We start from the raw sequence: 15390 nt of genomic DNA on the forward strand, positions 1-15390 counted from the left end.
AAATTTAGAGGATCCATTTCCATCCATAACAATCGGTAACTTGAACCGAACCGAACCGTGAGTCCGCTGCTTAACGGTTTAATCGGTTCGGTTCGGTTCAGGATTTTTTTTAATGGTTCTGATCGGTTTTATCTGTTAGAAAACCGCGGTTTAACGGGTTTTTATTTTTTTTATTTTTTTAAAAATTGCAAAAAAAATTAAAATTAAAACTTTACAAAATTTGTTTTTAAACTCTTTTTTCATTTTTAGACCTTATTCTCACATCTTAGGAACATCTTTAAAAATTTTAAAATTTTAAAAAATAAAATATTTTAAATTTTGACCTAAGTTGAAAACCAAAACCGAACCACGAAACCGCAATTTTAACAGTTTCGTGGTTTGGTTTGGTTCAGTTTCGACCCTCTCAAACCAAACCAAACCATTGTTGATTGTTATTATTGTGCATAAATGGAACTCTTGTATCACAAAGGGGGGGGCAGGGGGGTATACTCCTAATTTCTTAAAAGTACACAGAAATTTGTCATGTTTTAATACCCCCCAAGTGTCACCTTTCCATAAGGTTGGAAATAGCATTGATGCAATATAGATAGTCTTGTGGAGAATGTATTCTTTTTTTTTACATCACTCTATCTAGTTGGGTGTACGCGTTCTTATCCGAGACCTTGCGATTGTTTCAATATGCGTCCGCTTGGCGATTTGTTTTTTGGTGTTGTGATTGCTCATGGAAGCACAAGATCAACACTCTCGAACCAGAAAAAAAAAACACTTGCAATTTATTGTCCTCCAACCAATTTGTAGGGAGACTCTCGAATTCTTAGCTATTATTGTCAAGTGCTCAAAGGAAACCAAATTCTCTTAACAAAAGAAAGAAGACCCAATGTGTGAAGCCCAAGAATCTTTCCGATTGCAAGTTCTACTCACTCTTTTGCTGTTTCGAGGGTAGATAGTTGTGTATGTATATGTATGTCCTTTGGGGTGGGGGGAGTCATTAAAAAACTCTTTTAACTTTTTACAAGATAGTAGAATTTCTATTCACATAGTAGGGTATTAATTCAACTTGGGACAAGCCACATGCCCACAAGGAGAAGAACCAATCTAAATCTAACTCATTAAAACAAAAGTGCAATCCATCATACAAAACTACCAAAATCACCATGCTTTTCTTCCATAAGCTTAATCGCTGCTGAATCAACGTGCTTAGAAGTGGGAATTAAAGCCTTTACTTATATTGGTGGCCCGAATGGTTGCATGAATTGTGTACAGGCTCAAGAACACTCAATGCACGACCGCATCCTTACAAACATAATTAAGAACGGAGCTAACAAAATGGGCGGTTGATTGACACAAAATGAACCATTAATTAGAGCTAAAAAGAGAGACAGGTTTTTAAATTCTCTTCAAAATGTAGTGAATTCAGCAGAAAAAGAAGGAAGGAAGCAGGTAGGAAGAAAGGAGGAAAGATGAAGGCAAAAAAGGCAGTGTGTTATTATGTATTTACCACTGTTTATTTATTACCTTTACTGTATTATGTACAATTAATTAGTACCACTCTTTATTACTGGTTATTAGTACCTTCTTCACGATTTATTACTACACGGTACACCTATACCTCTGTTTGTTTGCTGTTCCTATTCATTTACTCACGTAGACAGACAGACAGGCAGGGGCCGTCGGACATACATACATACATACTGATACATACATACATACATACATACATACATACATACATACACAAAGACACAGACAAAGACAAAGACAGAGAGTTCCATTCCTTCTCTCTTCGCCATGGCCAAGAAGCTTCTCCTCTTTCACCCTGCTAATGCCGCCGCCTCTGCTGCTCCACTAAGGATTCTCCTTCACGCTACACTCCTGTTCAATCTCCTCTGCTCTTCCGTTTCTTCTTTTGCTCCGTCTTTCTCTTCTAATCCCTCTCTTCCTTTTCATCCTCTTCCGCCTTCACCTTCTGCTTCTTTCTTCGCTGCTGCTGCTGGTATGACTTCTGCCCATGGCCATGACTATGGCGTCACCTCAGAAACCGAAGCTGATTCAGTCTCTACGGAGAATGTTAGGATAATGCTGGAGAGGAAACGCTTGATTCTGGTCGAGAACGAGAAGAAGATAAGCTATGGCGCTCTCTCTGCAGATAGTGTGCGATGTCCTCCCATGTCCGGCCGATCTTATTACCTCCGTGACTGTGAATCTGACACAGGTCCCGTTAACCCTTACACACGCAGCTGCACAACCTTGACTGGCTGCTCAAGGCTCGTTAACTAAACCCTTAATATAAAAACAAGCTCTCTTCCTGTTAGATTTGGTTCAAATCTCACTGAAATGATGAAAATGGTAGATCTTTTTCCTCCATGTACGTCAATACACTATTGAAAGGCTCGCTGGTATGGTGAAAAGTTTCCATAATAAGGTATGGTAAAAAAAGGTTCTGTGATATGATATGGTGCTTGTATTTTATCGTCTTTGTTACATTTGATTCATTGATGGTTAGCTTTCTCCATCTAACTTTAGATATGTTTTCTAAGAAAGCTTAGCTTTATCCTTGTTAACTTTCGAACTCAAACCTACGGGCTATAAAGGTCGGGTTTTTGCCCTGACCATCTCCAGCTTAGGATTCTATAGACTTTTTCAATAAAGTTTTTGTAGTTGTTGTCAGTAAAGTTGTGCCTCACAAAGTACATTATACAAATCTTGCAATGCACCTTGTATATCGAAACGCTAATCTTGTGGTTATATCATTTTGTTAACCATGAAAATTCCTCATTAATGATTCATTAGAAACCCCATTACTAACTGCAAAAAATCCCCATTGGTGACTCAACTGGAAAAACCATGATTTCGCGTTCCCAATCATCCCACCTTGTAGTATTACATTCCTTATTGTTGATTAAATAAAAATACATTTCCTCGCTTTCCAAACATCCCTGCTTATAACATTGTTCTTGTGAATATCTCCTATCATCTTGTTCAATGTTACATTAAAAAAACGCATCATTTTCTTTTAATATAACACGTGTGTTGAATTATGGAGGTGATTTTGTGTTAAGCGTTTCGTCAATATGTCCATACCAAACTATATCACTAATATCTCTCTCACTTTTCCAATATTTTATATCTTATAAATGAAAATGTGGGTTTCAGGGATATATACATTATGAAATCATTGTTTTGTCTTCCAATCACCCTAGACATCAGTTGTGTGGTTAATAAATAGACAGATATTTGAACAAACTGGAGTGACAGTTGCATTGGAGTCATGGTGATCAAGTGACATCTTACTTGGAGAGATATTTAGGCAAGCCTTTGTATTCTTCTCTTGCCCTTCAACCACATGTGAAGACAAATCTATGGGGGCATAGTCCTCCTTGCAGAAAAGGGTGGCATCTTAATTATGTACAACCATCACTGAACAATTGTGTATATAGATAATAAATGGCAATGAATTTCCTATAGATGTACAAATATATTCTCTCCTAATGCCACAATGCCACACCATGTGAAGTAGCTGTACCTTGTAGAGTAACTTCATTCAAGGTGTTTCAATGTCATGGCAAGCTCTGCCAGACCACTGAGTTGTGTGTTGATTTTCGCAATCACTGATTGCTTCTTCGGAGGCAAATTCCTTGAATTCTCCTCCTGCCCAGCCTCCTCAGCTTTCTTTCTCTCATTTTCAACAAGTTTACAATTCTCATCACGTGCTTGTTTGAACATCCGAACAAAGTTCAGCAATACAGAAATCACTATAAGAAGAGAGAAGTTTTCATTAGGGTTATAAACAAATCTTCTTCTGATACACATACAAGAAGATTCTGTGTATTATGAAGGCTTTTTCTTGTCCTCGTCAAAGAATTACACAATTAAAGATCCATTTCGACTGGCAACCATTAACTATCACACACTAGTACATGCTAAGACAATTTCAAAGAAGACATGTTCTCGTTTGCTTTTATGTAACATGCATCATGACGGCACCACTACCACTACCACCATGAAATGAGGCATGAAAACGCATAGGATTGGCTTGCACAATAGAAGATAAAAGTGGTTTGTAAGTTCTCATGAAGATAATACAAACATGTTCACTGGCAGAGCACTATATAAAACGCATAGGATTGGCTTGCACGATAGAAGATAAAAGTGGTTTGTAAGTTTTCATGAAGGTAATACAAACATGTTCACTGGCAGAGCACTATATGTTAGCTCAAATAAAAATATAGATAGTACCTTGTTCAAATGGACAGGGGGCAATAGCTTCACAAAAGTAAGTTGCCAAAGCATCAACATTGCTTCCCTACAACCAGTTTTCTTGGAAGTGAGCAATACATTTTCACGTACAAGATAAGCATTTATGATGAAATCTCCATTTAATTTTATGAACTTATCATACCACTTCCGAATATAAAGACCTTAATGACTGATGTTCCTCCATTGCCATATCAAGAAAGGCTTTCAAATTCTGTGCTCCAGTGGAAGCTCGAGAATCGTCAGACAGAAATTATATTAGGCAATCATAATATAACATTAGACAAAGCATACCCAGACCTTTCGAAAATTTTCAGACACAGGGCCATCAGTTTCTGAATCTGCAAGTTCCTTCTCTATCTTTTCCAAATTTTTACTCACTTCTTGCATCTCCTCAGCGAGGAATTTCAATTTAACCTGAGTAAGCAAACCATTGTGAAGTAGCTGCGCACACACATCTATTTTACTATTTAGCACTTTATCCAATAGAAGTCCATAGTGGAATTTGCTCAACCTTTGAAGCATCCCCCAAATGAGTCAATTCTTTATCGAAATCCAGAAGCTCCGGTAAGTTATCACTGAATAGCTGTCATCAAAATATTTTCCCAAGCTCAATCCAGACACGAAAAAGGACATTTGGAATTTCAGTCAGAAATGTGTGTGCTGTTGTCTCCCAAAGTTTTCGCAGAATTTACATTCATCAAGGATCACTAAAAAGATGGTAAATGTTATTAAATACCAAGTAATGTTCTACGAAACTTTACATATATAACTACATGAGAGCCAATGGAATAGTAATATTACTATCAAACACTTTAAGTAAGGCAATTAAATTGATACAGGTCTATTATTAGTTTATATGCAACACTATATCTATGGAATCGGATGAAATAGTCATAACTAGATGAATTACCTTACATAAGTAGTGCATTAGAGTCATTTTGCTATCATGAGCACGTGTGTCACCAAGCTTCAAAAGGCTATCCAACTTGAATCCAACTGCAGCACCTAATAAGTTATGGATCCAACAAAACCACTAGAACTCTTAACAAAGACCAGGTCATATATAAATAAACCGCGAGGTTAAACATACCAACCATGTAGTACTGCAATAAGCAATAAAGCTATGTTGTTATTAAGATACACATACAAATATATCAACAAAATTAACTAGTATCAGGATTCAGTATATGTGTCATTCATCAAATGTTTAGCTTCTCTCTGATATGGTTCATCCTAGACTATTCTTCTTCCAAGCCTCTTGCCATTTCTGAGAGAAAATATTGCTGCTTTAAAGTAGAAAGAAAAGTGCAATGCATCTCCTTGCTAGGTTAGGTTATGCAGTTCAAATCTCAATGGCTGTTTCTTTGTCTAACCCATAAATCCAAGTTGAACATTTTACAAATGGAAGATTCTGGGCAATCTAATATAACATGTTTACCTCGAGGAGTTCCTTCATTCAAGGCATTCCCAAGGGAGAGGATCGTCTTCATGATTTTCAGGAACTTAATGGATTCTACTATCTGAATAAATTAATTCAATTTAAATATTTGTATACCTGGTATTATGAACATTTTGAATTGCAGTTTCAAATATTACCTCTTTAGATGCATTATTCACTATGCTCAAGCTTCTTCGCAAATCGTTAATCTGTGCTTACTCATGACCATGCCTTAGAAGACGCTTACATATTATGGAATAATACTACCAAAATCAATCAAAATCAGCGCATACCTGGGTTAAAAATTCCAGCTTGAATGAGAATGCTTGCAGTTTTAATTCCATTCTTGGAACTTTCATCATCTCCAGAAAAAACTGCAATATATGAAGCATTAAATTGGGGTAAAAAGCTATGAATAACTTCAAAACAAGTCTTTATTATAGAGGTTAAATGTAAAATAACTAAGAAGAATTAATTATAAAGACCTTACCTGCTCACATTTCCCCAACTTCTCCTTGTCTCCATCATAACCCTGGTCAATCACAAAAACAGTTTCATTAACACAAACATGAAATTGGATTAGAATGTGGTAATATCAATATCACCTTTACATCACAAAAGGCAGCAGAACTAAAACAAGCTAAGCATATATATGTACTCATTCATTTATTCAGTGTTGTTTATAAATTCATTCAGCCATTATATGCATCTATTTACTGGAAAGGGCCTTTAATGAGGTGAACAAAAACGATACAATAAACCTACTTCATTTCATTAACTATGGAGTAGAGATCATATTTAGCAGGTTCATAGAGGGAAATTTCGAACTTGTAGAAGGAAACAGTATCACGTAATCAAAGAATGTCACTCTGGTGAGAAGCAAGGCTTCATGAATACTTATGATCCTAATACCATTCTCACCTTCATCTATATTATCATCAATCTGACATAGCATTATCCAGTAACATAATCTTACAAAGTCGTGCAATCTTTTAACCACTGACTGCAAAGTCTAGTCACCATTATTCGATACTACAGTTATATATGAGAGTTTGATCAAGCTAATAAAATGCAAACCTTGAGCAGATTCATTTCTTCTTTAGTTGGACAAAACTTTAGCAGGTTCTCAACTTGATCTATGTCCAGAACCGAGCAATCCAAAGACAAAATAGCACTCTGAAACACAAAACACATCATGATCGACTACTGAAAGTGTTTGTATCAAAGAACACATAAAGTAGGCATAAAACATTAGCATACAATATACTATTAGCAAAGAAACAGTAAAGTCAGTTATAACTTCTATGTGAAGTCATTGCCATGAATGGAAATGAAACTTTTCATCCACATTAGAAATTTCGGATGTACAGGCGCAATTTTATTTTCTCAATTGCAATATTGAGAGATAATAGAATACCTACTAAATTACCACAATTCCGCAGCTCATTCATATCACCTTGAAATGCAATTTCAAAATCATGAAGAAAAAATATTTTATCATTACCAACACATCTGTAAGAGGCATCTTGACCTTTGTAAGCATGATCTCACAGTTATTTGCCCTTCGTGTATTGATCTTTTCATTCATAAACCAACTTCAGTTCAGTATCATTAAAAGAAAAAATAGAATTTATGTTGAACACATTCCTTAACATCCAAAAAATGCGATGTACCAATTGCATTTTCTTTGATTTAGTTTGAGTAATATTAATACTGGCAGGCACAGCTGCAGAGAAAAGGGATGCTAGCTCAGATGTGTTGATAGCAGGACACCTGGTTTTCTCAAAAAGAGAGATCCATGTATTGCTTTCAATTGGACTTCCCGTAGCATAACAATGACATAGAAAGTAATCTCAAACAAAGAACTACCCTGGAGTATCCAAAAGTAAGAGACACTTACTGGGAGCTTTCATCCAAAATTTCCACCCTTGCCCATAGACTGCCAGGAGCTGCCTTTGGAACCTTCATCCAATGAAAAAGCTTCAAAGGTACCTTCTTCACTGTGAATGCAAACAGACCATTCATGCTAGGATAGAGATCACGAATCATGTAATTAATGAAGAAGGCTAGAGATACTTTTGCTCCGACCAATAATCCCCTGAGCAAGCCCATCGACTACAGTAGAGGACTAGATACATCACATACTAGTGACGCCTAGCACATCCTTTGTTTTAGAGATGTGCACAAAGAAGCTTGAGCTTATTGCAACTACAACAATGGAGAAAAATGAGAGAATGAACCAAACAGGCACATAGTCAAGTTGACCCTTATATATTCATAAACCCTAAGTCTAGTGTCCGAACCATAGTATACTAGGGGCTATGTATACATACAACAATCATGGTTGTTTTGATCTATATACTAGACCTAGGCTTTATGGATATGCAAGGTTAGTTAGACCATTTTCACATTCCATTTATAATTCATTCTCTCATTTTCATTCATCCCAAGCTCGAGCTTCTTTGAGGACATAAGAAGAGTGTCCAGATCATAGTCAAGACAGATTAGACTGCATGGAAAAAACAATCCATGTGCAAATGGGCATCTTCTGGCGTTGTAATGGAATTTCGATGATAAGATTATGCATAGCACTTGATATTACCAGATGGTGGAGTTAGTGGTCCCGATAAAGCACCCCTGGGTGGCGGTGGGGCAGGTGGACCTTTCTTTGCTGAAGGAGGAGGTGGTGGAGGGGGACCTCTCAAGCCTGAGCGAGGGGGGGGCGGTGGGGGTGGGACTGCAGAAGCTTTTGTTCCCAGTAATGAGGTTGGAATTACAGCTTGTGAAGTTAAAGTGGAAGTTTCACATGAGGATGAAGTTACGCTTGTCTCACCAGGTGGGACAGGTGTTGATGGCATACAAGAAGCTATGCTTTTACTCTCAGAAAGAGCGGGACTATTAGTATCATCAGTATGAGGAAGCACTGACGACAAAGAGGACAGGCTTTCTAGTTCATAAGTTTGTGATGTTGATGAAACTAAATCAACATTCTGTTGAGGTTGTTTCTCTGCAAGTGGGCGCTCTGTCGTTGACTCCAACAAAGATGTATCTTTTGATCCAAGAATTGGTGTTAGTCTTGAAACTTGATCTAGATTTCCTCCAGATTGTGGCAGGCATTCATGTTTATGCAAGGATACTTCTCCTTGATTAGTATCACTTCCATGACTCTCAACACTTGAAACACTAGAATTACTTTGTCCATTGAAAGGGAGACCATTGAGATGAGATATTTGTGTATGCACAGGAAGAGTCGCATCGTCCTTGGCCTCAATACCATCTGGATTGTTGAATACCTCTTGGCCCTTTGCAAATGCTTCCACTGGCAACCCACATTTTTCTTCTCCTGCTAGCATGTTCACAGGAACTTTGGCAACACATGCACTATCCATATTGGTGAAGAGTACCTAACATAAAGGAAATATATGCTAAAATTAGAGCAAAGAAATGCAATACCCACATGATTCAGAAGCTACGCATCCAATTCTTTAGGCAGCTCACTTCTGCCCGGAAGTCCTTCGTGAAACTCTCTTTCGCATCCCAACGCACATCTATATCATCTCTGCTAAACACTAAACTATATGATCTCAAAAATGCTGTATTGAACATGGCTCGAAACATAATCTCTTCCCTTTCCATATCGGCATCTATATGTATACATTCCAACACGACATCCCCTTGCACAACAGTCTGAATGTCAATCTTTACAACATCACAATCTGCCTGAAAACCAAGAACAAAAGCAAACTGTTAAGAAAGAACACTGGCATTAATCTGTAAGTGCATCATTCTACCTGTATAAAATGCCGCAGCATTTTGCCATTTTTGGCCATACTGAAGAGCATCTGTGTAGCTCTGACACCTTTGTCTAGTGGATTTAAACCATAAATGCGAATGAGAGGGCGGCAACCCCCCTTGGTATCAAAACTAGGAACTATGCGGAGTATCAAACAGTCAACCATTAAAGCTCGTTCTAGAGGTGGCCACTCTTGTGAGGTATTTCTTCGTGAAATGTATTGAAGATATCGTACCTGGGAAGGAATTGGATTCAAAGGTGAAAGTAGTGCTATTAAGCCTTTTGGAGCCACTCTGTTGATGAAATCCAGAGTTTTCTGCTCACCTGTATGTAGTTTCATGTATATCAGAAGAGCAGCCAGCATGAAAGCAAGAGTAGGCCACGATTCCCTTTCGCAATGCAGCAAAACAAAATTCTGATGTCTATCCTCTAATGAGATCCATCTATCAGCTGAATGCAGGAAATGACATATTAGTTCCAATGACAAAATCGGGCATCCCATGCATTCCTTAGGATAATCCATTACAGTAATGTCATATTGTGATAGAATGTCTGTTAACTGGCTTTCTCTATCTTCTCCGATATTAAACACTAAAAATGAAGCGTCTGAAAACCTCTCCCGCAAATGCATAGCAATCTGCCTATAGGATTCCCATTTGAGGACATTTGTAGAGAAGCAACTATCGAATACTGAAAAAACATTGAATAATAAAACGACAAGGTAAGACAGCAGAATGGTAAAGGCACAATGGTAAATTAACAGAGGCATAGCATTAAAGATGAGAACAAAATGCATCTTCTTTCTCACCATACACTCTCTCTGCTATCTCCAAAATACCATCTGAAGGTTTCCTATAGAAGAATCTGCGAAAAAGCATGGTACTGGCATGTGCTGAAGGTCCAAACATTGCCAAATCCTCCATTTGCATAAGACTGAACGTATTTTGACACCCCTTGAGAAGGAGCTTTCTTTGTAATTCCAACTGAACTTTGGGACCAGTTGTTTCTAGATTGCAAGTAGATATGAGAAATCCTGAGAGTGAATGAGGATTCTTCAACAGCCAGATGAAGCAAGTGCTACCAGGACAGTTATTGACTGAGAAGAAGGTTCAGAAACCTTCCCTAATTCTTCTTGAGAAGGATGAATTAATGTAATAGATTAGGTTAAATATGGATGAATTAATGATAATGTACAAAGGTAAATGAATTAGCAATCATGGATGGAGTAAGATGGATGAATCCATGGTGTCATGTCTGAGGTTGATGAATTATTTATCATGAATATTTAAGATATGGTAATCAGATAATGGTTATGGACGAGTTGAATGCATTAATGCATGTGAATAAAGTGGATGAATTAATGGTCATATGGGATAAGCTCATTGTCATGGCTTTAAGTCATCTAATTGATACAATTAAAGATCATTGGACAAACAATTAGATTACGTGATGAATTGTAAAATTGTCATAGCACTATTAAATGGTAACTTAAAAGAACAAATTTTTTTAATTCTCCATTTATCATCAGATTGAGCATGTCTTGGTTATTCCCATCGAGAAGAGGTTTCCTTAGTGGTTCCATCTACACTGATGCTTTGAAGGAAGTCCAGAACCTTGTAAACAATTCTCGTAGTTCCATCAAACTGAATGTAATCCTGATTTCCCTTGAGGATTTCCTTTGTTGTTCAAGTCTAACATGTGCTCAGAAGAAAAACTCGAGAACCTCATCAATTGCTGCACTAACCATAAAACTGGATGTTGAGTCCCCTTGAGATTTTTCTTTCTTGTACAAGTTTAAACTGGGTGCAGAAGAAAAGCTTGAAACCCTCGTTAAATGCTCCATAAATTATTGAACTGAATCTGCTTTTTTATTCCTCTTGAGAGAACTGCCCTCTGTCGGTCTTACATACTTCTAAGAAAGGGATGAATTTATCTGAAGAAATCAATCTTATATGAAAGACATGGAAAAAGGACCAAACAAAATAGAAATATCGGCAATAAATCAAAGTAACAGGAAGAGAAATAGAGAGAGCTTCAACGAAGGATTTATCTGAAGAAATCAATTTTATACGAAAGACATGGAAAAAGGACCAAACAAAATAGAAATATCGGCAATAAATCAAAGTAACAGGAAGAGAAATAGAGAGAGCTTCAACGAAGGATCGGCGGGAAAAAAATCAGTATGTTACCTGCGAGGATAGAAAGGAAATGTCAGGATTCTAGGGAGAGATCTGCGATGAGGAAGAATATGATGAGAGCAGAAGGGGAGGGCTTGAAAAGGTCCAGAGCTCCATAACCATAGCTCTGCGTGTGGGGTCGTCTGCAGGAAAACGCACTCCGCGCTTACCATAACCATGTCCGGTCTACCTTTGATCTCGTTCTCGCTCTCAAGCAAATGTTTATTGTATACGTGCTTCCGTCTATTCAATATATACATATATTATACATACATATGTATATGACAGAGAGCTTCTCGTCTGCATGAAAGTATGTAAGTAAGTAATTAGTTATTGTTATTGTTATTATTCATCCATAGCAATAAATACATAATATGTACGTGATCTCTTCTTCTTCGTCGGTTTTTCGTTCTTCACAACGTCTCGGGTTCAAATCCCAGAAGCATCTTTGTTAAGCTGCGGTGGGTGGTTTCTTGTGTGGATCCTCCCTCCCCCCCTAACACATCTGATGTGTTGAAGGATTCCGTGATTGGAATCACGACACACCACCTCGACGGATTGAGGTGAGTGCCTTCTCGACGGATAGAGAAGGCCCCATGAGTCGTGGGATTTCGAAGTCTTCTCGATGGATGGAGAATACACCCATGACTCACAATGGGGACAATGAATTCAAATGAGCTAATGGGATCTATTAAATTGGACAGAGGATGGTTGGGTTGTACATTCAATGGGTCCAAATACTTCACCTAGTCAGCTTCACACAATCGAGTAGCAGTGGCCATGCGGGTTCGATTCCAATTGGAGATGCACCTTAATCATAAAAAAATTACCCCCCCCCCCCCCCTTCCCCAAAGACAAAAATAGGTACGTACATATGGCGTAGCATTCATTTCCTAACTCTATCGTCATTCCAAAAAAGTGGTTTGACTTTGTGGCTACTCCTTGTATATATGTATATGTATATACATGTGTGTGTGGTCTCCACACCTTGGCCTAAAGTAACCCGTGTGGGTTTTTTGGAAGAAAAAAAAAAAACTTGTGTTTCTAACACTAATGATGCTCTCAAAACAAGCCAAATATATTTATATCCATCAAACCTCTTGAGTCTCGCTTATGCCACAAACAAAGAACACGCCAAAAATCACTTGGAAGCACACTTCAATCGTTTTGAGTATGTAAAATGTTGAAACAACATCTTAGAACCATGAGAGGTTGTACAAAACTTGACATGCTACACTTATGTGATGGCAATGCTTGCCAACCAAGCATGTGCATATATTTGTTTCGGCTCTTATCACTACACTAATAAAATTAGTAGAGTATGTGCGTTTTAGACGGAGTATAGACATGCAAAAGGGGCCCCACTAGCTTAATGTATTGTTGAAAACCCTTTACTATAATTGATAGCGCTTTTGATAACAAATAGAGAGAACTAAATTGCACCCAATGATATTCCTAAGTCATGTTATTGGTAAGGGACACCACACTATAATAGACAATACATTATAAGAAGATAACTCTATTAACCAACACGTGTCATTTACTTCCTAGATCATAGACTCGTCATACAAATGTTCCGCTCTCTATATCCAATGTGTGGGAAAGTGTAATTTCAAACCACAAACATAAAAACCCTTATTTCTAAAACTAGTGCTCAACATCTCAAAAGCCCTAAATTGATACCGACATCTTCTCAAGGGGAGGGGAGGTTAGGTGAAACTTCTAGTGAGCAACTTTGTATACTTTCCAAAACATGGAGGAATGTGTACTTCTTCCCATTAGTTTTACAAAACATGAAGATGTTGTAGCTTTTTGGCAACCAAAACTATTTATCGTATATTGCCTCTCCCCTTTCCCTACACATGGTTATTATCTAATTAGAAACACTCCTTGCATCATTCACATTGTTCCATCTATAATTGTTTAGACAAATATAAGACAAGCATGCATGTGAGAAGTAGGCCACACCATGTTTAAGTAGCAATGTCACCCCTTATTCACGTGCAAAAAAACACACATTTACAAACTTTTTATTTATCTAGCAAATGATTCGTACCAAAATAATAAGATCTATAGTGTCACTTTAGGTAAAGTTGGTTTATTCAAGTCTCAATCATTTTGATGGAACAATATAAAATGCATGTAACCTTTCACATTGACTAACGATCGTAAGATCACCCTGTGACAACTTTGACCATCGAAAAGTTTAGTGACCTTAATGGTACTCCATTACAAACCTTTATACGTATTAGTGTTGTGTGGAAATGACTTTATACTAGGCCTAGTTTCATTTCCATCCAAGTCTCTCGAAAAGAAGCGGAAGGTCAAAGGGTTTCGATGTGGAGGTGGCCCATGGTTCCAATGTAAAAGATATTGCAACCATAGTTGCTAGGCGGCGTAGCTCACATTCCCTTATCTTCTTACTTGTTTCTACTCCACGTCGAGTTGCTTTGAAGCCCGACATCCGAGGGCGTTTGGTTGTTCTTTGCATTTCTGCTTCGTCAAGAGAGAGACCGAGTGGTGTAGGTGTGTCCACATTCATCGTCTCCCCTTGTTCCTGAAAAATTATATTAGTTACGTGTTAGTGAATATTAAAATGATTATGGTTAACATTTTGTAGTTTTTCCTCCCTATGTTGTTTTAGCTCTGATATATACCTACCTAGACTCTATTTTTCTTTTTCTTTTTTTGACAAAAAAGATACGCCCTGGTATTATAAAATCATAAGAAATACAAAAGTTATGTTGGATATACCAACCGATTCCCTTCTACTCTCATCATGGCCGATTTGATGTGCATATACAATAACCACACATAGTTTTTTGTACATTGATGTTCAATATTCCTTGCTTTCTCCAAGCCCTGAGCTTGGATTCATGACCCTTGATTTGTGAACTCAAGTTCCCCTAGATCTATGCATCATGGGCAGAAATTTCATTGCATGTTCATAGGTTGAAGATTCCAGTTCCCTTATATACAACCACCATCGATATAGAAATCCATCTTAATCTCATCAGTAAATGTATCCATGACATGCTCATTGATATAGATATTAATGGTATGTTCATGTTTATGAGTTGTTAAAACCCACAAGATCTATCAACTCATCCATGATCAATATAGGCATCCATAGTATGCTCATTGACATAAACATCCATGGCATGTTCATATTATTGCTTTCTCCAAGAATCATGATCATGTTTTTGATACCTAGTCTCTTTATATCCGGGGTATCTAATAGTTTGGAGAGGGTGGGAGAGAGTCCTAGCATGTCTTGGTATTTTGCCCTTATCTCGGCATAAGTTGGACACTTGCATGTAAAGTGATACTCATCCTCTATCTCTTACGTGACATAACATAGCCTTTCCTCTTTAAGGACTCCATTAGTATGACCATTCTCAATCTCAAGTTGGTGGGATGATATCCTAAGTTGTCTAATGGCCACCCTTAGTGCATTTGTCAAGAATGTATCTAGATATTTTGGTCATGTAATAAAACCTAGCTTAGAGAATTGCATGAAGTGTTCCTTATAATATAACATTTTAGATGGGAGTGGCTCTCGTGGGGTGATCCATTTATATTGGGTATAAATTTGCCATATTTATTGGCGTATTACTTTATTATGGTCCTCGTTAGAGATTAAAATTTGATCAGTCTCATTGTTGTACTTAAGGGGAGGTAGGTTATTAATGTCTATACCATTTGCAAGTAACCAACACACTACA

The 15390-nt window shown here is 37.5% G+C and overlaps 2 protein-coding genes across 4 annotated transcripts in view; one reads left to right on the forward strand and one right to left on the reverse strand.

The window, feature by feature from the left end:
• LOC147869647 (T-complex protein 1 subunit eta-like) overlaps positions 1 to 15390 on the forward strand; it is an 82464-nt gene that overhangs the window by 43826 nt on the left and 23248 nt on the right. The window lies entirely within an intron of this gene.
• On the reverse strand, positions 2940 to 11418 carry LOC147869652 (formin-like protein 18). Of its 3 annotated transcripts, none has more exons than XM_087331725.1 (18): positions 10297 to 11417; positions 9487 to 10178; positions 9194 to 9415; positions 8298 to 9099; positions 7596 to 7695; positions 7369 to 7468; positions 7200 to 7271; positions 6773 to 6871; positions 6186 to 6227; positions 5989 to 6069; positions 5854 to 5904; positions 5696 to 5777; positions 5168 to 5262; positions 4769 to 4840; positions 4555 to 4671; positions 4400 to 4468; positions 4237 to 4303; positions 2940 to 3752 (listed from the first exon to the last, which is right to left on the reverse strand). In XM_087331725.1, the coding sequence occupies exons 1-18, from the start codon at positions 10415 to 10417 to the stop codon at positions 3538 to 3540; spliced, it is 3099 nt and encodes a 1032-aa protein (XP_087187851.1). In that variant the 5' UTR covers positions 10418 to 11417; the 3' UTR covers positions 2940 to 3537. The 3 variants fall into 3 exon arrangements, 2 of the variants coding, with proteins under 2 accessions (XP_087187851.1, XP_087187862.1); XM_087331736.1 differs by lacking the exon at positions 10297 to 11417 and having other exon boundaries at positions 9487 to 9723; positions 9813 to 9944; XR_015531077.1 differs by lacking the exons at positions 2940 to 3752; positions 4237 to 4303; positions 4400 to 4468 and having other exon boundaries at positions 4595 to 4671; positions 5173 to 5262; positions 10297 to 11418.

This window comes from Azolla caroliniana, unplaced genomic scaffold (genome assembly GCF_043228905.1).
Source record: "Azolla caroliniana isolate FFs.n. ecotype wild unplaced genomic scaffold, voAzoCaro1.0.p SCAF_1, whole genome shotgun sequence".
Lineage (NCBI taxonomy): Eukaryota > Viridiplantae > Streptophyta > Polypodiopsida > Salviniales > Salviniaceae > Azolla > Azolla caroliniana.